This window comes from Mesoplodon mirus, assembly GCF_964341445.2.
Source record: "Mesoplodon mirus genome assembly, chromosome: 17".
Taxonomy (NCBI): Eukaryota; Metazoa; Chordata; class Mammalia; order Artiodactyla; family Ziphiidae; genus Mesoplodon; species Mesoplodon mirus.
The window spans coordinates 32,611,718-32,636,182 of record NC_138993.1 but is presented as its reverse complement, the minus strand read 5'-3'; the positions used below and the strand labels follow the sequence as shown (position 1 = coordinate 32,636,182).

Sequence of the window (24,465 nt, the reverse complement as noted above, 5' to 3'; positions counted from 1 at the left end):
CTGTAATTCTCATATCAGCCTCACCAGGTTCCCTGTGTATCCCCTTTCCAAAGCCTCTCTTGAGGTTCCTTCTCAACCCCGGAATTAATCGCTGGTCTCTATCTGTTGCTAATTTACTTATGATTTTCTTGAGGACCTTTACAATACTTTATTTGTAATTTGTTATTATATTTTTCCCTTAAGTGGTAAACATTTATGGGATGTTTTATGTGTTTTATCTCTAGTAATTGCTTATTTATCCATACCTTCAAGTACTTATTGACTGCTAGCTTTCTGCCAGCAACTGTTCCATAGGCTGAACACACAACAATGGCTGTAACAGTTACCTGCTGCTGTGTAACAAACTAAGCCGAAACAGCAAACATTTATTATCTCGTATTGTTTCTGTGGGTCAGGAGTTTGGAATTTGCTTAGCTGGGTGGTTCTGACGTGGTGTCTCAGGAGGTTGCAGTGAAGATGTTGTCTAGAGCTCTCATATCTGAAGGTTTGACTGGGGCTTCCGGGATGGCTTAAGCACATGGCTGTTGGCAAGACGCCTCCCTGCTTCTCTAGCTTCTTTAGCTCAGTTCTTTGCCCTTTGGGCCTCCCCCTAGGTCTTCTTGAGTGTCCTCGTGATCTGGCAGCTGGCATATCCTAGAGTGAGTGATCCAAGAGGGAGCAAGACAAAAGCTGTAATGTCTCTTATGACCTAGTCTTGGAAATGACACTCCATAGTTTTCACAGTGTGCTGTTGGTTACACAAGTCAGGGGATCATTGGGGGCTGTCCTAGAGACTGGCCACCACAACTAAGACAGTTGATGGTTTGTCTAGCATGGAACTTACATTTTGGTGGGAAAGAGGCAGAGTCAACACTTACAAAATATATGAAAATTATAGGTTTTTGTAAGTCATATGTCAGGACATATGAACGAAATAAATTGTGTGCTGTGACAGAGAAAGGGGAGTGGGTGAGCTCATGTTCTACTTTAGATAGAGTGGTCAGCCTTTTAACCTGAAGCTGAAAGGGGAGAAGTAGTTTTATTTCATATTAACAACTCACTGCCATATTAATTAAGTGTGGTGTACCACCTCCAAATAGCACTATAATAGAATTCCCTCAGTCTTCTGTGTATCTAACCAGTTCTTCACCAAAGATAATATCCTGGAAATTTTAAGTAGTTTGGTTAGGGTAACCCAGCAAGCAAGGGGCTGGGCAGGATTCAGAAGTCAGACTCTGGAGCCATGTTTTTAATCAGCAAGTTGCTTGGTTAGTAATAAAGATAATTAAAAAGCCAAGTTACTTTAGCTGTTAAGTTTTTTCCTTCTCTTAAATTTAGTACAAGATTGCATGAAAATTGATAATTTTAAGTGATATATTTTTCTGGATTTCAGGTATTGATCACAAATAGTTTTTCTGACTTTTCAAATTCTAAGATGACTAATAATTACATATCTTCCTTTTTTTAAAAACATCTTTATTAGAGTATAATTGCTTTACAATGGTGTGTTAGTTTCTGCTTTATAACAAAGTGAATCAATTATATACATATGTCCCCATATCTCTTCCCTCTTGCATCTCCCTCCCTCCCACCCTCCCTATCCCACCCCTCTAGGTGGTCACAAAGCACCGAGCTGATCTCCCTGTGCTATGTGGCTGCTTCCCACTAGCTACCTGTTTTACGTTTGGTAGTGTATATGTGTCCATGCCACTCTCTCACTTTGTCCCAGTTTACCCTTCCCCCTCCCTGTATACTCAAGTCCATTCTCTAGTAAGTCTACATCTTTATTCCCATCTTGCCCCTAGGTTCTTCTGACCACTTTTTTTTCTTTTTTTAGATTCCATATATATGTGTTAGCATACGGTATTTGTTTCCCTCTTTCTGACTGACTTCACTCTGTATGACAGTCTCTAGGTCCATCCACCTCACTAAAAATAACTCAGTTTCATTCCTTTTTATGGCTGAGTAGTATTCCATTGTGTATATGTGCCACGTCTTCTTTATCCATTTATCTGTTGATGGACACTTAGGTTGCTTCCATATCCTGGCTATTGTCAATAGAGCTGCAGTGAACATTTGGGTACATGACTCTTTTTTTTTTTTATTAGTTTCTGCTTTATAACAAAGTGAATCAGTCATACACACACATCTGTTCCCACATCCCTTCCCTCATGCATCTCCCTCCCTCCCACCCTCCCCATCCCACCCCTCCAGGCGGTCACAAAGCACCGAGCTGATCTCCCTGTGCTATGCAGCTGCTTCCCACTAGCTATTTTACATTTGGTAGTACATGTAAGTCCATGCCAATCTCTCACTTTGTCCCAGCTTACCCTTCCCCCTCTCCGTGTCCTCAAGTCCATTCTCTAGTAAGTCTGTGTCGTTATTCCTATCTTGCCCCTAGGTTCTTCATGACCATTATTATTATTTTTTAGATTCCATATATATGTGTTAGCATATGGTATTTGTTTTTCTGACTTCACTCTGTATGACAGAATCTAGGTCCATCCACCTCACTACAAATAACTCAATTTCGTTTCTTTTTATGGCTGAATAATATTCCATTGTATATATGTGCCACATCTTCTTTATCCATTCATCTGTCGATGGACACTTAGGTTGCTTCCGTGTCCTGGCTATTGTAAATAGAACTGCAGTGAACACTCTGGTACATGACTCTTTTTGAATTATGGTTTTCTCAGGGTATATGCCCAGTAGTGGGATTGCTGGGTCGTATGGTAGTTCTATTTTCAGTGTTTTAAGGAACCTCCATACTGTTCTCCAGAGTGGCTGTATCTATTTACATTCCCACCAACAGTGCAAGAGGGTTCCCTTTTCTCCACACCCTCTCCAGCATTTATTGTTTCTAGATTTTTTGATGATGGCCATTCTGACTGGTGGGAGAAGATATCTCACTGTAGTTTTGATTTGCATTTCTCTAATGATTAATGATGTTGAGCATTCTTTCATGGGTTTGTTGGCAATCTGTATATTTTCATTGGAGAAGTGTCTATTTAGGTCTTCTGCCCATTTTTGGATTGGGTTATTTGTTTTTTTTTGATATTGAGTTGCATGAGTTGCTTGTATGTTTTGGAGATTAATGCTTTGTCAGTTGCTTCATTTGCAAATATTTTCTCCCATTCTGAGGGTTGTCTTTTCATCTTGTTTATGGTTTCCTTTGCTGTGCAAAAGCTTTTAAGTTGCATTAGGTCCCACTTGTTTATTTTTCTTTTTATTTCCATTTCTCTAGGAGTTGGGTGAAAATGGATCTTGCTGTGATATATGTCATAGAGTGTTCTGCCTATGTTTTCCTCTAAGAGTTTGATGGTGTCTGGCCTTACATTTAGGTCTTTAATCCATTTTGAGCTTATTTTTGTATATGGTGTTAGGGAGTGTTCTAATTTCATTCTTTTACATGTAGCTGTCCAGTTTTCCCAGCACCAGTTATTGAAGAGGCTGTCTTTTCTCCACTGTATATTCTTGCCTCCTTTATCAAAGATAAGGTGACCATCTATGTGTGGGGTTACCTCTGGGCTTTCTATCCTGTTCCATTGATCTATATTTCTGTTTTTGTGCCGGTACCATACTCTCTCTATTTCTGTAGCTTTGTAGTATAGTCTGCAGTCAGGGAGCCTGATTCCTCCAGCTCCGTTTTTCTTTCTCAAGATTGCTTTGGCTATTCGGGGTCTTTTGTGTTTCCATACAAATTGTGAAATTTTTTGTTCTAGTTCTGTGAAAAATGCCAGTGGTGGTTTGATAGGGATTGCATTGAATCTGTAGATTGCTTTGGGTAGTAGAGTCATTTTCACAAGGTTGATTCTTCCAATGCAAGAACATGGTGTATCTCTCCATCTATTTGTATCATCTTTAATTTCTTTCATCAGTGTCTTATAATTTTCTGCATACAGGTCTTTTGTCTCCCTAGGTAGGTTTATTCCTAGGTATTTTATTCTTTTTGTTGCAATGGTAATGGGAGTGTTTTCTTTTTTTTTTTTTTTCGGTATGTGGGCCTCTCAATGTTGTGGCCTCTCCCGTTGCGGAGCACAGGCTCAGGACGCGCAGGCTCAGCGGCTATGGCTCACGGGCCCAGCCGCTCCGCTGGCATGTGGGATCTTCCCAGACCGGGGCATGAACCCGTGTCCCTTGCATCGGCAGGTGGTCTCTGAACCACTGCGCCACCGGGGAAGCCCGGGAGTGTTTTCTTAATTTCACTTTCAGATTTTTCATCATTAGTGTATAGGAATGTAAGTGATTTCTGTGCATTAATTTTGTATCCTGCTACTTTACCAAATTCATTGATTAGCTCTAGTAGTTTTGTGGCAGCATCTTTAGGATTCTCTATGTATAGTATTATGTCACCTGTAAACAGTGACAGCTTTACTTCTTCTTTTCTGATTTGGATTCCTTTTATTTCTTTTTCTTCTCTGATTGCTGTGACTAAAATTTCCAAAACTATGTTGGATAATAGTGGTGAGAGTGGGCACCCTTGTCTCGTTCCTGATATTCGTGGAAATGGTTTCAGTTTTTCACCATTGAGGACGATGTTGGCTGTGGGTTTGTCATATATGGCCTTTATTATGTTGAGGAAATTTCCCTCTATGCCTACTTTCTGGAAGGTTTTTTTTTTTTTTATCATAAACAGGTGTTGAATTTTGTTGAAAGCTTTTTCTGCATCTATTGAGATGATCATATTTTTTTTTCTTCAATTTGTTAATATGGTGTATCATGTTGATTGATTTCCTTATATTGAAGAATCCTTGCATTCCTGGGATAAACCCCACTTGATCATAGTGTACGATCCTTTTAATATGCTGTTGGATTCTGTTTGCTAGTAATTTTTTTTTTTTTTTTTCTGTATGCGGGCCTCTCACTGCTGTGGCCTCTCCTGTTGCGGGGCACAGGCTCCGGACGCGCAGGCTTAGCGGCCATGGCTCACGGGCCCAGCCGATCCGCAGCATGTGGGGTCTTCCCAGACCGGGGCATGAACCCGTGTCCCCTGCATCGGCAGGTGGACTCTCAACCACTGCGCCACCATGGGAGCCCTGTTTGCTAGTATTTTGTTGACGTTTTTTGCATCTATGTTCATCAGTGATATTGGCCTGTAGTTTTCTTTCTTTGTGATATCTTTTTCTGGTTTTGGTATCAGAGTGATGGTGGCCTCGTAGAATGAGTTTGGGAGTGTTCCTCCCTCTGCTATATTTTGGAAGAGTTTGAGAAGGATAGGTGTTAGCTCTTCTCTAAATGTTTGATAGAATTTGCCTGTGAAGATATCTGGTCCTGGGCTTTTGTGTGTTGGACGATTTTTAATCACAGTTTCAATTTCAGTGCTTGTGATTTTGGTCTGTTCATATTTTCTGTTTCTTCCTGGTTCAGTGTCGGAAGGTTGTGCATTTCTAAGAATTTTTCCATTTCTTCCAGGTTGTCCATTTTATTGGTATATAGTTGCTTGTAGTAATCTCTCATGATCCTTTGTATTTCTGCAGTGTCTGTTGTTACTTCTCCTTTTTCATTTCTACTTCTATTGATTTGAGTCTTCTCCCTTTTTTTCTTGATGAGTCTGGCTAAAGGTTTATCAATTTTGTTTATCTTCTCAAAGAACCAGCTTTTAGTTTTATTGATCTTTGCTATCATTTCCTTCATTTCTTTTTCATTTATTTCTGATCTGATCTTTATGATATCTTTCCTTCTGCTAACTTTGGGGTTTTTTTGTTCTTCTTTCTGTAATTGCTTTAGGTAGAAGGTTAGGTTGTTTATTTGAGATGTTTCTTGTTTCTTAAGGTAGGCTTGTATAGCTATAAAGTTCCCTCTTAGAACTGCTTTTGCTGCATGCCATAGTTTTTGGGTCATGTGTTTCCATTGTCATTTTTTTCTAGGTATTTTTTGATGTCCTGTTTGATTTCTTCAGTGATCTCTTGGTTATTATGTAGTGTGTTGTTTAGCCTCCATGTGTTTGTATTTCTTACAGATTTTTTTTTCCTGTGATTAATATCTAGTCTCATAGCATTGTGGTCGGAAAAGATACTTGATACAATTTCAATTTTCTTAAATTTACTAAGGCTTATTTGTGACCGAAGATATGATTTATCCTGGAGAATGTTCCATGAGCACTTGACAAGAATGTGTATTCTGTTGTTTTTGGATGGAATGTCCTATAAATATCAGTTAAGTCTATCTTGTTTAATGTATCATTTAAAGCTTGTATTTCCTCATTTATTTTCATTTTGGATGATCTGTCGATCAGTGAAAGTGGGGTGTTAAAGTCCTGTACTATGATTGTGTTACTGTGGATTTCCCCTTTTATGGCTTTTAGTATTTGCCTTATGTACTGAGGTGCTCCCATGTTGAGTGCATAAATATTTACAATTGTTATATCTTCTTCTTGGATTGATCCCTTGATCATTATGTAGTGTCCTTCTTTGTTTCTTGTAATAGTCTTTGTTTTAAAGTCTATTTTGTCTGATATGAGAATTGCTACTCCAGCTTTCTTTTGATTTCCATTTGCATGGAATATCTTTTTCCATCCCCTTACTTTCAGTCTGTATGTGTCTCTAGGTCTGAAGTGGGTCTCTTGTAGACAGCATAGATAAGGATCTTGTTTTTGTATCCACTCAGCTAGTCTATGTCTTTTGGTTGGAGCATTTAATCCATTTACATTTAAGGTATTTATCGATATGTATGTTCCTATTACCATGTTCTTAATTGTTTTGGGTTTATTATTGGAGGTCTTTTCCTTCTCTTGTGTTTCCTGCCTAGAGAAGTTCCTATAGCATTTGTTGCAAAGCTGGTTCGGTGGTGCTGAATTCTCTTAGCTTTTGCTTGTCTGTAAAGGTTTTAATTTCTCCATCAAATCTGAATGACATCCTTGCTGGGTAGAGTAATCTTGGTTGTAGTTTTTTCTCCTTCATCACTTTAAATGTATCCTGCCACTTCCTTCTGGCTTGCAGAATTCCTGCTGAAAGATCAGCTGTAAACCTTATGCGGATTCCCTTATGTCTTGTTTTTCCCTTGCTGCTTTTAATATTTTTTCTTTGTATTTAATTTTTGATACTTTGATTAATATGTGTCTTGGCATGTTTCTCCTTGGATTTATCCTGTATGGGACTCTCTTTGCTTCCTGGACTTTATTAACTATTTCCTTTCCCATATTCAGGAAGTCTTCAACTATAATCTCTTCAAATATTTTCTCAGTCCCTTTCTTTTTCTCTTCTTCTGGGACCCCTGTAGTTCGAATGTTGGTGGGTTTAATGTTGTCCCAGAGGTCTCTGAGACTGTCCTCAATTCTTTTCATTCTTTTTTCTTTATTCTGCTCTGCAGTAGTTATTTCCACTGTTTTATCTTCTAGGTCACTTATCTGTTCTTCCACCTCAGTTATTCTGCTATTGATCCTTTCTGTAGAATTTTAAATTTCATTTATTGTGTTGTTCATCACTGTTTGTTTGCTCTTTAGTTCTTCTAGGTCCTTGTTAAACGATTCTTTTATTTCCTCTATTCTATTTCCAAGATTTTGGATCATCTTTACTATCATTATTCTGAATTGTTTTTCAGGTAGACTGCCTATTTCCTCTTCATTTGTTAGGTCTGGTGGGTTTTTACCTTGCTCCTTCATCTGCTGTGTGTTTTTCTGTCTTCTTATTTTGCTTATCTTACTGTGTTTGGGTCTCCTTTTCGCAGGCTGCAGGTTCGTACTTCCCGTTGTTTTTGGTGTCTGTCCTCATTGACTAAGGTTGGTTCAGTGGGTTGTGTAGGCTTCCTGGTGGAGGGGAATGGTGCCTGTGTTCTGGTGGATGAGGCTGGATCTTGTCTGTCTGGTGGCAGGTCCATGTCTGGTGGTGTGTTTTGGGGTGTCTGTGGCCTTATTATGATTTTAGGTAGCCTCTCTGCTAATGGATGAGGTTGTGTTCCTGTCTTGCTAGTTGTTTTGCATAGGGTGTCCAGCACTGTAGCTTGCTCGTCTTTGAGTGAAGCTGGCTCTTGGTGTTGAGATGGAGATCTCAGGGAGATTTTCGCCATTTGATATTATGTGGAGCTGGGAGGTCTCTTGTGGACCAGTGTCCTGAACTTGGCTCTCCCACCTCAGTGGCCCAGCGCTGATGCCTGGGTGGAGCACCAAGAGCCTTTCATCCACATGGCTCAGAATAAAAGGGAGAAAAAGAAAGGAAGAAAGAAGAAGATTTAAAAAAAAAAGTAAAATAAAATAAAATAATTAAAAAATAAAAAATAATTATTAAGAAAAAAAATTTTTTAATTAAAAAAAATAACAAAAAAATAAAAAACCAGACAGACAGCACCCTGGTCAAATGGTAAAAGCAAAGCTATACAGACAAAATCACACACAGAAGCATACATATAGACACTCACAAAAAGAGAAAAAGTGAAAAAAATATATACATCGTTGCTCCCAAACTCCACCTCCTCAATTTCAGATGGTTCCTTGTCTATTCAGGTATTCCACAGATGCAGGGTACATCAAGTTGATTGTGGAGATTTAATCCGCTGCTTCTGAGGCTGCTGGGAGAAATTTCCCTTTCTCTTCTTTGTTCGCACAGCTCCTGGAGTTCAGGTTTGGATTTGGCTCCGCCTCTGCGTGTAGGTCGCCTGAGGGCATCTGTTCTTCACTCAGACAGGATGGGGTTAAATGAGCATCTGCTTCGGGGGCTCTCAGTCAGGCCGTGGGGAGGTAGGGGTACGGATGCGGGGCGAGCCTGGAGCGGCAGAGGCCGGCGGGACGTTGCACCAGCCTGAGGCGTGCCGTGCGTTCTCCCGGGGAACTTGTCCCTGGATCACGGGACTCTGGCAGAGGAGGGCTGCACAGGCTTCCGGGAGGGGCAGTGTGGATACTGACCTGTGCTTGCACACAGGCATCTTGGTGGCGGCAGCAGCAGCCTGAGCGTCTCATGCCTGTCTCTGGAGCTCCTTAAAACGGCGCTCTTAATCCCGTCTCCTTGCGCACCAGGAAACAGGCAAGAAAAAGTCTCTTGCCTCTTCAGCAGCTCCAGACTTTTCGCGGACTCCCTCCTGGCTACCTGGGGCGCATAAGTCCCCTTCAGGCTGTGTTCACGCAGCCAAACCCAGTCCTCTCCCTGCGATCGGATCGAAGCCCAAGCCTCAGCTCCCAGCCCCCACCCGTCCTGGCGGGTGAGCAGACAAGCCTCTCGGTCTGGTGAGTGCTGGTCGGCACCGATCCTCTGTGCGGGAATCTCTCTGCTTTGCCCTCCGCACCCCTGTGGCTGCGCTCTCCTCCACGGTTCCGAAGCTTACCCCCTCCGCCACTCGCAGTCTCCGCCGGCGAAGGGGCTTCCTAGTGTGTGGAAACCTTTCCTCCTTCACGGCTCCCTCCCAGTGGTGCAGGTCCCATCCCTGTCCTTTTGTCTCTGTTTATTCTTTTTTCTTTTGCCCTACCCAGGTACGTGGGGAGTTTCTTGCCTTTTGGGAGGTCTGAGGTCTTTTGCCAGCGTTCAGTAGGTGTTTTGTAGCAGTTGTTCCACATGTAGACGTATTTCTGATGTATTTGTGGGGAGGAAGGTGATTTCCACGTCTTAATTTCCGCCATCTTGAAGCTTCTCCCCTTCCTTTCGTTTTTAAATTAAAAATAATCACTGCCCTGTTAGCATTTAAGACATTGTAACAGTAAAAACTGTGTTTTCACTCTTACAGTGTTATACAATAGCTAAACATCCAGATAGGGGTTTAAATTTTTTAAAACTGTCATTACTGATTATCAGTATAATACTCAGTAGAGTGCTCATTTACCTTCCCCTGAAGATAAGTGATATGAATTTACAAAACCCAGTACACCCCAGACACAGCTGAAGCCATATTAATTGTGTGTAGTACCACCTCCAAACAGCATTATAATAGGATTCCCTCAGTCTTCTGTGTATTTAACCAGTTCTTCAACAAATGCAGATTGTGTACTTCACCTACTTGGGTTGTGTTTCTAGCTGGACTTTAAGAGAATTTCAGGTGAAATTAGGAGTGGCAGTCCAAGTGCACATTGTAAAACACATACACTTGCAGCGAAATTGCCAAGTTAAATAACGATTGACTTACAGTTAGTATGATGGGGATTTCTATCGTGTTTTTATGTACAAAAGTATTTTAAAAGTTTGCCTTTATGTTCTCTTGTGTCTTGGTTTAAGCAAATTGTATGTGTAATTCCATGAAAGATCAATTAGGAGTGGTTTTTTTTTCCCATTTATGAGTGGAGTCATAGTATCATCCCTTAAAAAAAATGAAACTTCTTTAGAACATGTACACTGATTTGATAGTAAAGATAGTAAAGTTCACTCTGTACGTAGCTTGTAATAGTGCCCAGATTATTTGGAAACTACTTGTAGTGCTCAGTAGAGCATCACATACCTGGGAATGCTTTTACTTTAAGCCCGAGGTATTCAACAAATTCAGTTTACTGTTCTAGTATAGGAGGAAGGATTGTATTTATTTTTCTCCCATGGCTCCTTCCTTATTTTGTCTTTCATTCCTTTCTAATCAGGGAAAATAAATAAAAGCATTGAAATTATGAAGCACTGATCTTAGTTAGAAGTTGGAAAAGGGATATGCTAATTTTTCCTATCTTGCTTTTAGCTAGCTAGGCTAGTGGGCCAGTGCACATTTGTTTAAACACTTGGATAGAAGGCAACCCTCCCGCAGAGTTTAGGTGCTAAGCACGTGGGGGAGGTGTGCTGATTTGTATTATTGTGCAAATTCTAGTATTGTTTAGTGATACAAATGCAGTCCTACATCTAAAAACATAATGGGTTGATTTTTTTTTCTTTATGCTATTTTTTTAGGCTAAATACTATGGCATTTTTATGTTTAAAAGTGTTTTGGAGCTTGTTCTTTGATATTTAAACATATAGTTTCCTCATTGAAGGATTAAACAAATACATTCAACCTGATGCTTCATTTCAAGCTCTTAGCACAGTGTGTAGATATAGAAGGGGCTCAATAAATATTAGTCATTGTTATTTTTATGACTTTCAGAGATTTTTATTTAAAATTTTTTGACTTTTGGTGAAAACTAAAATTTTGATTTCTTCTACACTGTTGGAAGTTAAGTATTCACAAATTAGCTTGTGAATTGCTTAAACTTACTATTCCCATTCATTGACATGTTTACATTTATAATATTGATGTTGCATTAATGATATTTTGCTTAATTTCACTTCATTATAAGTTTAGCATATTAATTAACTTTGTGTGTGTGTGTGTTTGTGTGTGTGTGTGTGTGGTGTGTGAAGAGGAGTTAGCATAGTTTCTACACTCAAGAATTGATATTACATGTATAGAAATGATGGCAATGAAGTAGTGATTCAGAAGACAGAGGAACCAGCCCCATTTCTTAAAACAGCTGTTGGGTGTCCCTAGTTTTTTAAAACAAGTATCAAGGATTGGAGTACTGATGTACATAGAGACATAACTTCTGGACATATATTCATGTGGAGATAATTTTATGTTTCTGGGTTATTTCAAAGCAGGGAAAGTTTATGTTGGTGAGTTAGAGGGCCCTCTTCTTTGCTACTGTGATACACTGTATACACTTCTTGCTACATTGTCTACATAGCTTTATAATTACCTATGTATGTGCTTGTCTCCTCCACTGGACTGTTATTTGTTATTTACGTTCTAAATAGCTCATTTATCTTTGTATCACCAACTTCTAATAGAGCAACCTCTCCATTGCTCTTCATTTCTTTTTGTAAATATGGGATTCCATTTCTATTAATTCTGCCCGAAAAGCTTCTTTTGACACTTTTTGTAGAGGAGATCTGCTGCAGACAGATTCTCTAGCTTTTGTCTGTCTGGAAATGTCTTTCTTTTGCTTCTATTTATGAAAAGTATTTTTACTAAACATAGAATTCTAGGGTAAGGGTATTTTTCTTTCAGTACCTCAAAGATGCCATTCCATTGTCTTTTGCTGGCATTGTTTCTGGTGAGAAATTTTCATTTGTATCATTTTTGTTCTATATATAATGTCTTCTTTTCTCTGGCTGTACTTTTGTGGTTTGCCATTTATTTCTAATTTTCAGCAGTTTGACTATGAGGCTCCTAGGTGTTTTTTTGTTTGTTTGCTTTTTGTTTGTTATTTTGGTATTCTTTCTGGGGTTTGCTGAGCTTCTTGAATCTGTGAATTGATACATGTATATGTCTATCTGTCTATCTACCTATCTATCTATCCTCTCTCTTCTGCTTCTGGACCCCAGTTACACTTGTGTTACAACATTTCATATTGTATCACGGATGGTGGTTACTCTATTCTTTTTTTTCCCTTTTCCCATTTTTTTTTCCTTTTTGTTTCAGTTTAGATACTTTCTATTGATATGTGTTTAGGTTCACCAATTCTTTCCTCAGCAATGTTCAGGTTCTGTTAGGCCATCTAATGAATTCTTCATTTCTGATACATTTTTCATTCTAATAGATTAAAAAAATAGTATCCATGGTTTGCTGCTGAAATTCTCCATCCTTCGTGCATGATGGCCACTCTTCATTATATCCTTTAGCATATTTTTATAAATCTTATTTTAAGTAGGCTGTTTAGTAATTCTACCCTCTGGGCCATCTCTAGGTGATTTCTTTTGACTATGGGCACATTTCTCGCTCCTTTGTGTGTCTAGCAATATTTGATTGTATGGTGGACATTTTATTTAATTACAGTAGAAATTAAATAATATTTGCTTCCAAGAAAGGGCATGCCCTTCTTTCAGGCTGTTGGAATGGGGTCTGAGTCACTGTGATCTCTAGTTGAGCTGGATTTGGTTTCCTGCTGCTTCAGTTTTTTATTCAGCTCATCTGTGGCCTCAGATGTTTTGAGGGCTTAGGATCTGAGTGCTAATGAGATTCTGGAAATCTGCTTTTTGACATTACAACTGAACTTTAGCTTTGAAAACCGTGGAATATTTCTTTCTGCTTTAAAGTCCTGATGTCCATTTTTAGGGTTACTGTAGCAGTCTCTTTTTTTGTTTTCAGTTCTATTGCTGGCTCTCTGTTTCTTCAGAGAGACCTGGTATCCTGCTCCCAGCCTTTGTGTGCTCTCTGTCAGCTGTGCTCAGCTGTTGTGTGCTCTCAGAAGGCCTGGATTTCTCTCAGTCTTCTGTCTGGTCCAGAGCCTTCGGAGAGCAGCTGCTTTGCATTGGGAGAGACCCCTCATGCCTCAGGGAGCAAGCATCCCGCTCAGCTTTCCTGCTCTGCTCCCAGCCATTGGCCTCCTACCCCATGTAGCTGGTGAAGACTTGAGGGAAAGAGTTGGTAAGAGGGTGCAGACTTGCTCCATGGTTGGGGCTTCATGACCGAGGCCCTTGGAATTCTAATCTCTCATGCCAGTACCCACGCAGCTGTCAAAGTTCATAAAAAAAACTTGGCTGGTTTTTCTTTACCTTTATTTTTCTTCAGCTGTTCGTCAGGGATAAAAGCAGTTTGTCACGTCCCAGTATTTAGTTCTTGCAGGTTTTCTTGTTTCCTCAGCTTCCTGATGGGTTGAAAACAGTAGCAAGTACAATTTTGTAGGGTATCTGGTTTCTTTTGTTGTTAGGATGAGAACAGTGGTGTTTTGTGACTACTTTGTAATCCTGCCAGAAGCTGTCATATTGTTAGTACTTGAATGTTTAGTTCATGTTAGATGGACCATGTGTAAGTGTATAGTACATGGTGTTTTTCCTAGGGATTATCTCCAAAGTGAACTTAAAGACCTATTTTGAAAGATAATCATTATTATCTTTGCATATCATTATTTGAAAAAAGTCCTATTTTGAAAGATAATCATTATTATCTTTGCATATCATTATTTGAAAAAAGTCCTATTTCTTTAGTGAAGTGAATAATCAACACTGTGACTTACTGTCCTTTTAAACAGATAATTTTAAGTGTTATATTTCTTTAATGGGCTGTAGTAGCCCTATCCAGTAGAACCTTCTGTCATGATAGAAATGTACTTTGTGCGTGTACTGTGGGAGCCACTAGACTCTTGTGGTTCTTGAGCACTTGGTATGTGACTAGGGCAACTAAGGAACTGAATTAAAAAATTTAATTTACATTTAAATAACCACACATAGCTAGTAGCTACTACAATGAATAGTACAGGACTATGTACTACACATATATATGGTGAAAATAGTAGCTTAATGTGTGCACAGTTATGCTGAACAATTCCAGAATCATTGTGCTTTTTAAGTACACACTTCTTTACCTTTTTTGCTGGTTACCACTTGAAACACTGTATGTGTCTGGGTTCTCTGTTAGGAATAGAACTTGTGAAATTCAAGCAATTTTCAATGAATGAACAATTAACTTTGTAAACTAATCTATGCATTTTCAAATATCCGTGGACTATTTGATGATATAATTGTAGAAGAAATCTCATTGCAGCAAAAATCCAGTTTTAGTTCCTGAGGCTTTAGCTACTCTATAGTTGTTCATGAAGTTCAAATACAGACCAACCTGAATAAAGAGAAATGTGATGTCTATCAGGCCAACAAGTTATGGAGGTGTAAGTAAAAGTCAATTTTTAAAATGCCTAAATCATGCCCTGCTCCCCCACCTCCCCACCCCATAGTCTGTACTATGAAAAGGACACTGGATGAGGGGCTGGGGGGCAGGACACTGAGTACTAGTTAGATTGCCAACCACTAAATTAGCTAAGTTACCTTTGTAAAAATGCTTAATTTGTTAATGTGTAAAGCAAAAGTCACTTATTAGACTCTTAATTCTATAATCTTAAGATTAGAAGGAATCCTTTGAGGTTGTGTATCTCTTCTGCCTTTCGACAGGATGGTTATGAAGACTCTTATTTTTATATTTATTATTTCTTTTAATTTTAAAGATTAAGTGCTGAATTAATTGAATGCCTCCTGATGAAATCACAGTGATAATGTAATTGACCCTGTTTGTTTTTTCATTTTAGGAATTAGGTAAATATTGTTGGAGAAGAGAATACTTACGTGTGTGCTATTTACTTTATCTTTCTTCATAGCTGGACAGATTTGCCAGCATAAGAATTCCAGGGAGCAAGAAAGAAAGGACTCCACTTTCCAACCTGAAGACTGCATTTTCAAGCAATGATTGCTCTTCAGAGATGAATGAAAACATTCTAAAGCCACTGTCAGAGAAGGAACTCTTAGAGCTTTTTGAAAAGATGATGGTAAGAATTTTGATTCCTTATAAAACGTTTGATGTAAAAGAAAGACTTTGCTTCGACTCATGTTAATGGAACCACACATGTCTGAAACTCAGGTTCCATAGGTGATTTCTGATGTCACTAAGATAGTACTTAAGGCATAGAGTTTTAGGATTACAAAAATAAGAATCCGAAGAAAAATGTCATACCAGTTGTTTTACGCAGAAATACATAAAAACATAAACCTCTAAAGTATCAAATGATATACTTTTTGCCTTAAATGGATTATCTAAGTGGTCTGTCTGGGTCGGTTGCATTTGAGAATGACGGTCACAGCTCTCTGCTGTGTGCATTGTTAAGTGTGCAGATTTTTGGACCTTGTTTGAGTCCTTTCTCAGTTCTCACGATAACCAGGTTTGCATAGTCCTGCAACAGTTAAATCTGCACTTGAACTCACTGAGTTTGGGGTGTGCCTTTGTAATTCTTTTATCACCACAAGTTGATATAATTTCAGTCTAGAACAAAAGAACGTAACCATTTTTGCTAGCCTTTGCATCTGTCAATGAGACTTGTATAAGGTAGATTTCTTCAAGACTACCTTTGAGGACTCAAGATAATAAAGTGCCCCCTCATTCATGTATCATATGTGGAGCCACTACCTAAATTATCCATGAGATTCTGGAATCGTACTTTTTTGGTTCACTTGTGACTACCTTGTTAAGAAAAATTTTTCTTTTGGTTCATAATTGCTGGTGTCATCTGAGTAAGTAAAGCAAGTAGGCCAGTGATGTTAGACATTTATGGAGGCTTACCGCAGCTAGTAGCTGTTAAAGTACAACTACCTAGGAAGTACAGAACATACTTGATGGTATTCTGTTCTGAACATGATGACTTTAGAATTATTTTTCTGTTAGTCTTTCTTACCCTTCTCCTAGCTAAGAGTATCAATTTTAATTGTATGAACAGGGCAGATGGATTTTGACATTTTTGAAGTGTTTACACATTTTAATAACTGGGCCAGATCACTTGTTAAATCTTTTAAAAAAATTTTTTACATTAATTAATTAATTTTATTTATTTATTTTTGGCTGTGTTGGGTCTTCGTTGCTGCCCGCAGGCTTTCTCTAGTTGCGGCGAGCGGGGGCCACTCTTCGTTGCAGTGTGCAGGCTGCTCGTTGCGGTGGCTTCTCTTGTTGTGGAGCACGGGCTCTAGGCTCACGGGCTTCAGTAGTTGTGGCTTGTGGGCTCTAGAGCGCAGGCTCAGTAGTTGTGGTGCACGGGCTTAGTTGCTCCGTGGCATGTGGGATCTTCCTGGACCAGGGCTTGAAGCCGTATCCCCTGCATTGTCAGGCGGATTCCTAACCACTGCGCTACCCGAGAAGCCCCACTTGTTAAATCTTAAACAGGTCTACTTGGTGGCAGAAGATTTTTTGCCGTCAAACTCACTTTACTCAGCTGAAGTAAAATGAATGATTGCTTTCTCAGGGCTGCCCAATTTGCTAATGAGTGAGTTTGTCACAACTAAAGGCTTTAAAAAAAATAAAGAATAGTTTTTTTTTTTTTTTTTTCTCCCTTTCTGATACCTTGACCATATCACAGAGGTCAATGCAGGGAAAACCTGCTGGAGATTCTAAAACTGAGAAGGGTCTTTCTCCTTTAAATGTGGACTAGTGATATTTCTCAGGCTTGTCAGGTGGGATACCATATCTTTGACAAATTTAAAGCTGTTTTTATGTCTGGGGAGGATGCTAGATTTAGGTTGGGTTTTATTTTTGGCTTGCACCTATCCATACCATTTTTATTAATAAAAATTCTTTTGAGGAAGCAATGTTGAATAATCTGCCATTTTCATTTTTTGGCATTTGCCAAAATGAGGTTTCATTTAGTTGTTGTATCTAGATTCTTTGTTTTGGCATTGTACAGTTTAAAAAAATCTTAACGTTATCAAAGGTACTTAGATGATTTTTTCCATGAAGTAAAATCTTTGTTTTGAAGAACACCTCTTTTCCCTCCTCAAGACGGTCCTTTGAAAGACAGTGTGTTGACTTGATTACTTAATGAATGCGAAGTACAGTGTAATCCTTCAACATTTGTGCTCATTTCACTTTTATTTAGGAAATTAATTTAGTTGGTCGTTGGGTAACATTTTCAGTGCACTTTTTAAAAGTAGTGATGAATTTTTAGTTATGCTCCTTCTTAAGGGCTTTTTTTCCTCTTTGTCATCCAGTGAAAGCAGAATTTTTATCTGAAAGCTCATCTTGTTCTCTTTAGATCTTAGATATGTGAAATAGTTGTGTGAGCATTGCTGTGTATACAGCTTTGATTTATGGACATCAAATTTCAGTGGTTGCTCTTGAACTCACAGTAGATCTGTGTAGCTGGCTTTTTGACCGAGGTGAACATGGTAGGTACAGATTGAAAGTGACTTGTTTGTTCCAGCCATTGCCCCTTTAAACCAGCTCTTTCAGCTTATTCTTTCCTGCCCCTGGATAAAATTCACCACAGGTCCCAGAGTTTTCTGTTTGCTTTCAGTTAATGAAAACCCTAGTTTAATTTAAATAAGTTAACTTTTATCCAGAGAAAGCCTCTCACTTTCCCTCTTTGAAGGCTGCTCCACTTAAAGCCTCCAGTGCAGGCTGTGGTCGTGGCCGTGCTTGGGGCCGTGGTCAGGCCCGTGCTTGGGGCCGTGCTTCGGGCCGTGCTTGGGGCCGTGGTTGTGGCTGTGGTTGGGGCCGTGGTTGTGGCTGTGGTTGGGGCCGTGGTTGTGGCTGTGGTTGGGGCCATGGTTGTGGCTGTGGTTGGGGCCATGGTTGTGGCCGTGCTTGGGGCTGTAGTCGGGGCCGTGCTTGGGGCCGTAATCAGGGCTGTGCTTGGGGCCGTGGTCGTGGCTGTGCTTGGGGCCATGGTCGTGGCCGTTCTTGGGGCCGTGCTTGGGGCTCTGGTGGGCTCTGCTCTGTTTCCCCGCACTGTGTTTCCCGTCTTTCCTGCTCTCCAGACTGAACCTATCTCCTCCAGGATGACATTGGAGATGAGGGGAGGAGGAATAAAAATATTTTGCTGGCTGAGGGTATTTATAATCTAGCACTGGTGCCATGGGATGTTGTGTTAGTTTTATTGCTGGCCGTGACAAATTGCCACAGATTTGGTGGCTTAAAACCACACCACTGTATTGTCTCGTAGTTCTGTAGGCTGAAGTCCAGGTCGACTCAGCTGGTTTCTGTAGGCTGACAAGGCTGAAATCGGTGTCAGAGGCTCTTATCAGAGGCTTTGGGGAGAATCCTCTTCTGATTTCATTTTGTTGGCAGAGTCCAGTTTCCCGATGTTGTAGGACTGAGGTCCCAGTTTTCTCCCTGATTGTCCTCTGGGGGCTGCCTTAGCTTTGAGAGGCCTCTTTCCCGTCCTTCACATGGGCCCTTACATCTCAGATACATCAAATCCATCTCACACTTAGAATTTCTCTGAATTCCCCTTCTGTGGCATCTCTTGCCTCCATGTGGAGAAAGTCCTCTGCTTTTTAGGGTTCATGTATTAGCTCGGGCTCACCCAGAAAATCCAAAAGAATTTTCCTGTTTTAAAGTTTGTAACCTTAATTACATCTGCAGAGTCCCTTTTGCCATGTCATTTGACATATTTACAGAAGCCAGGGCTTAGGGCATGGATATCTTTGGGGGACCATTTTGCCTGTCAGAGGTTAGGGGATTACAAATGTGCATTCCTTTCTCCTGTGGTATTTTCATGGCTCCCCTGTGCCCAGTCTCACCTATAATTCCCTTGTCACTGGTGACGTCTCCTTTGGCCTTCTGCCCCAGGCTTCCATGAGACCATTCCTCTGGTGGGGTCACCTTTGGGATGCAGTATCACTTAGATGGCCCGGGCCTGCTTCTCCTTGGGATCCATATCCTGTCCATGGGAAGCTCATGTGTCCTTTGCCGCAGCTCCTGTCCTTTATCTTGTTCCATTCAGAGCCTGTCCTCCACAAAGAATAGTTTACTCTGGCTCTTTCTACCAATAGCTTTTCATTCTTGCTGTTGTTTTGCTGTAGATGTTTACCCCTCTAACTGTAAGTGGCTTTCCAATCATCAGATCCTGTTTGCAACATGTAACACAGCACAGCTGACCTCTTGTTTGTGTTTCTCTTTTTCCTTTGGGTACCGTGACACATCTTTCCTTTTCCTGATTTGTCTCCTCTCTAGCCGATTCATACCAGTTTACTTTCCATGCCTCCTCTTTTTATTTTCTCTGAGTGTTGCCTCTGTACCTCTTGTCTTCTTTATCAATTGTTCCCTACACACTCCTTCTAGGGGATTGGAGCCCTTTTATACTGTAGAATATTCCCTATATTCTGACCCTTTGCTGTGTCTTCTACAAAGAGCAGCTATAATCAAGCTCTCTAAGAGATGTTAAACCTCAACAAACCAGAAACTGAACTTATTTTCTTATTTTTTTCCAGTTTTATTGAGATGAAATTGACATTTAACGTTGTGTAAACTTAAAGTATACAGTGTGATGATTTGATAGAGGTATATTTTTTAAGAGGATTGCCACAATAAGGTCAGTTAACACGTCCATCACCTCACATAATTATCATTTTTTTTCCCTGTGGTGAGAACTTTAAGGTTTACTCTCTTAGCAAGTTTCAACTACATAATATTTTTTTAAACTAGAGTCACCATTCTGTACATTACATCCTGAGAATTTATTCATTTTATAGCTGTAAATTTGTATCCTTTGACTACCTTCACCCACTTTCCCCACCCCTCAGTCCCTGGCAACCACCAATGAACCCTGTTTCTATGAGTTTGGTATTTTTAGATTCCACATACAAGTGATAACACACAGCATTTTTCTTTCCCTGCCTGATTTATTTCACTTAGCATAGTGCCCTCAGGGTCTATCCATGTTGTCACAAATGGCAGGACTTCCTTTTTTATGGCTGGATAGTATTCATATATATATGAGTATATAGGAATACACACACACACACCACAGTTTCTTTATCCATTCATTTCTCAACAGACACTTAGGTTGTTTCTCTATCTTGGCTATTGTAAGTAATACTGCATTGAACATGGGCATGAAGGTATCTTTTCAAGTAAGTGCTTTTGCTTTCTTCAAATAAATACCCAGAAGTGGAATTGTTGGATCATATGATAGTTCTATTTTTAATTTTTTGAGGAACCTCCGTACTATTTTCCATAGTGGTTATAACAATTTACACTCCACCAGCAATGCATAAGGGTTCTTTTTTTTTTTCACATCCTCCCCAGCACTTGATCTTTTTTTTTTTTTTGAAAACAGCCATTCTGACTGTGAGGTGATATAATCATTGTGGTTCTGACTTGCATTTCCCTGATGATTAATGACGTTTTCATTTCAATCCCTTTTCATAAGGGATTAATTTCCCTTTTCATGTACCTGTTGGCCATGTGTTTAACCTTTTTGGAAAAATGTTTATTTAGTTCTTCCCATTTTTAATCAGATTTTGTTTCTTTGCTTTTGAGTTATGTGTGTTCCTTATGTATTTAGGATATTAACTTCTTACCAGATATGTGGTTTGCAAATATTTTCTCCCATTTCATAAGTTGCCTTTTTATTTTGTTGATGGCGTTTTTTTTGCTCTGCAGAAGCTGTTTAATTTGATGAAATCCTTCATGTTTATTTTTGTTTTTGTTGCTTGTGCTTTTGGTGTCATGTTCAAAAAACTCATTGCCAAAACCAACATGAAGGAGCTTTTCCTCTATGTTTTCTTCTAGGAGTTTTAGAATTTCAGGTCTTAAATTTAAGTCTTTAATCCATTTTGAGTTAATTTTTGTGAGTGGTATAAGGTGGAGTCCAGTTTCTTTCTTTTTTTTCTTTCTTTCTTTTTTTTTTGCAAGTGATTATCCAGTTTTTCCTCCTTTATTGAGGAGACTATCTCTCCCCATTGAGTATTGCTGGCTCCCATTTCAAATATTAGTTGACCATATATGCATGGGTTTATTTCTGGACTCCTGATTCTGTTCTGTTGTTCTTTGTGTTTGTTTTCATACCAGTACCATAATGTTTTGATTACTATAGCTTTGTAACATAGTTTGAAATTGAGAAGTGTGATATCTCCAGCTTTGTTCTTTTTCAAGATTGCTTTCGTTATTCATGGTTTTTGGTGGTTCCATACAAATTGTAGGACTGTTTCTATAAAAATGCCATTGGAATCTTGATAGGGATTGCAGTGAATATATAGATGGCTTTGAGTAGGATGAACATTTTAACAATACTAATTCTTCCAACCCAAGAACACAGAACATTTTTCCATTTATTTGTGTCTTCTGCAGCTTTTTTCATCAGTGACTTACAGTGTTCAGTGTACAGATCTTTCACCCCTCAGAGCTGCTTGTGTATAAGTCCCTTGTGTAATTTATCCTTTATTTATCATTTTGATATGTCTCTCTGTTAGATTAAATCCATGCAGCATCATCCAACTGGTTTATCATCCCAAATAACTGCCTGTTGAATTAGGTGCATCTTTCTAACTTTTAAGATTTCTAAGGCTCTACATTTCTTTTCACCTTCAATACTATGTTTAGGTGGAAATTATCTTTAATTGCCAGTTTGCTAAATAACACAAAAATGTTAAAATAATGAGTAGGAAGAGAGATTTCATGCATTCATATCTTTTTTTTTTGTTTTCTCACTTTCACTATCTGTTGAGAGAACGAAGGCTGCAAGAAAGGTCATCAACAGGCATTAAATGAATGCCAATGATGACAGAATTACTCTAACAAAAATTATTTAAATTCTGGACTTCCTGTCATCATTTGTAAGCATGGAAGAAATGGTCTAATAAAGTTGCACGAATACTTAAGTATGAATAGTAATGATCTAATCTTTGCTTGGGAAGATGTTTACTAGGCTCTATTGTAATGTAGGAGGGAGCACATTTATAAAATGCCATCAGCATTATCTCTTAAGCATGTGTTTGAAGTGTTTATTGCCATTAAAAGCTTAGATGACCTACTATTTAATAAATATTTTAGCTTTTAGTGTGGGGAAACATAGTATAGATAATCCCAAAGGCATTCAAAAGTTAATTTTGAAACAATTTTCAGTATGTACTATCAAGTTGAATCTATTTTTGTTCAGTGGTATTTTTAAATAGGATATGTGAGGTATACAAAAAAGGATAGAACATATATAATTAATTGAAATACTTTGTGTACTCCTTTCAATCACATTCTTCTTTAATTCCTGAAGGTGAACAATACCCTGAATCTGTTGGTTTTGTTCCTATATGTTAAAAAAAAAAAAAAAAGTTTTCTGTGTCTTAATGATAAATGTACAGGAAAAAAACTTTTTTTCTGAACTACTTGCTGGTAAGTTGCTGACTCAATGCCTCATAATCCCTTAATATTTTAGTATTAGTCTACAAAAAAGGACATCCTCCCACTTAACCACAATATAACCACCACCATCAGGAGGCTAACACTGATCAATTTCTGTCAACTAATCCTCACACTCTTAAGTTTTACCAGTAGTACCAGCAGTGCTCTTTATAGCAAAAGAATCCTGTTCAGAACTGTGTGTTGTATTCAGTTGTCATGTTTTAAAATCTCCTCAGTCTAGAAGAGGTCCTTAATCTTGTATCTTATGAATTTGAAACTTGAAGATTCCGCCTGATTAATTTGTAGAATGTCACTGAGTTTGCATTGGTATAATAAGGCTTTTTAAGTTTTGAAAGTCTGTTGGATATAAACAGGTTACCTAATACTTTAAACATTTTTTTGTCTTTGATCATAAGTGAGGTTGAACATTTCTTCACACACTTATTGGCCCTTTGGTTTACTCTTCTGTGAATTTCTTGTTCATATCTTTTGCCAGTTTTTTCCACTGAGGTTTTTTCTTTTTCCTATTGATTTGTAGAATTCATCACATATCCTTAATGCTCCTGTCAGTTTATATGAGTTGTAAGTATCTTGTCCCAGTCTGAGTCTTGTCTTTTTACTTCCTTTTGGGGGTGGTAGGATGGATGAAAGTACAGAGATGTAAAAATCAATGTGGCCAGATTTATAAATCTTTTTATGGTTTCTGCTTTTTGTATTGTTAACCAAAATTTCAGAAACAGAGACCTGATTGAATAAACAGGTGTTTATTTAGGGTTTGTTAGGATTGCAGCCCAGGAGATAAAGATTCAAGGACCATTTGAATTGTGTTCCTTTGGACCACAAGATGGGGGAGGGTTATAAAGGCAAAAAAACTGCAAGGTTATTTACATAAGTTGTCTGTCAAGAATTAGGACTGGAGTTAGAAAGAAGTAAGGGTGCTTGTTAGTCAGGGATTGTCTGGGGTCTGAACTGATTACGTAGCTGTGAAGGGGGACAGACTTTGAAACTGCTACGGAGTCCAAGCTGCTAACTTGCTCCTTGCATGACAGGCCAATAAATGGAGAGACTGAGGCGCTGGGGCAAAGAATAGTGACTTTATTCAGAAAGCCAGCAGACCTAGAAGATTGTGGACTAGGGTCCCAAAGAACCATCTTACCCGAGTTGGAATTCAGGCTTCTATACTAAAAAAGGTGTAGGTGTGGCTGGTTGTTGCAAACTTCTTGGTTCAGGAATCCCTTGTTCTTGCAGCTGTCCACTTAGGTCTGATCACAATGTTCCTGTATATCTTCAAATGCTATTTCTGTTCCGGAAATTTTTATCTCTATAGGAATGAAAGTTTTATACCTTAAAGGTCAAGCCTGGGAGGCAGACCCTTAAGAATGGGCTATCATGTATATTTCAGGCTATAGGCAACTTCTTTTACAAAGGTGCAGAGTCAGCATGACTAAGCAAGGCAACAGAGCACAAAGGTTAGAGCTAAAGGAATAGATACAATATGGAGTCAGGTTTGTTCTTCTCTGTTCGAAAACTACAAGGGTGCAGCTAGCAGATACTAGGAGATGTTGTTTTGAAATGGCTGGTCCTGTTCTTGAGTTTGATACAGTTTAGAGAAAATTCAAGTTCTTAGAGATGCAGGAATGTGTCTGAAACCACATCAACAATGGTCTGGCCCCATTTTGGATGCCTGAGCCATAGTTGCTCCATTTAGATTTTTAAACGGTCTTAAATATGTCATAAGTATATTATTTAAGAAATCCTTCTCTATCCTGACATCATAGATCTGTTCTTCTACATTCCTAAAATTGTTAGAATTATGATATCTTTATGTCTGACGTGAGAGATTGGATCCAATACTTTTCCTACATGGATAACTAGTTTTTCTAGCAGAATTTATTGAATAGCCATTCTTGTCCATCATTTGTAATATCTCCACTGTTATACGTCAAGGTATTGCTCATATGTAGGTTTGTTTCTGAGGTTTGATTTGTCTATTGGTCTGTTTGTCTAGCTCTGCATTTATAT

The 24,465-nt window shown here is 38.9% G+C and overlaps 1 protein-coding gene across 1 annotated transcript in view; it reads left to right on the top strand.

Moving 5' to 3' along the window:
* DIAPH3 (diaphanous related formin 3) overlaps positions 1–24,465 on the top strand; it is a 542,576-nt gene that overhangs the window by 40,527 nt on the left and 477,584 nt on the right. Inside the window, exon 3 of the mRNA XM_082601893.1 lies at positions 14,942–15,109. Within this exon, the coding sequence (XP_082458019.1) occupies positions 14,942–15,109 (168 nt within the window). The remainder of the gene's footprint in view (positions 1–14,941; positions 15,110–24,465) is intronic.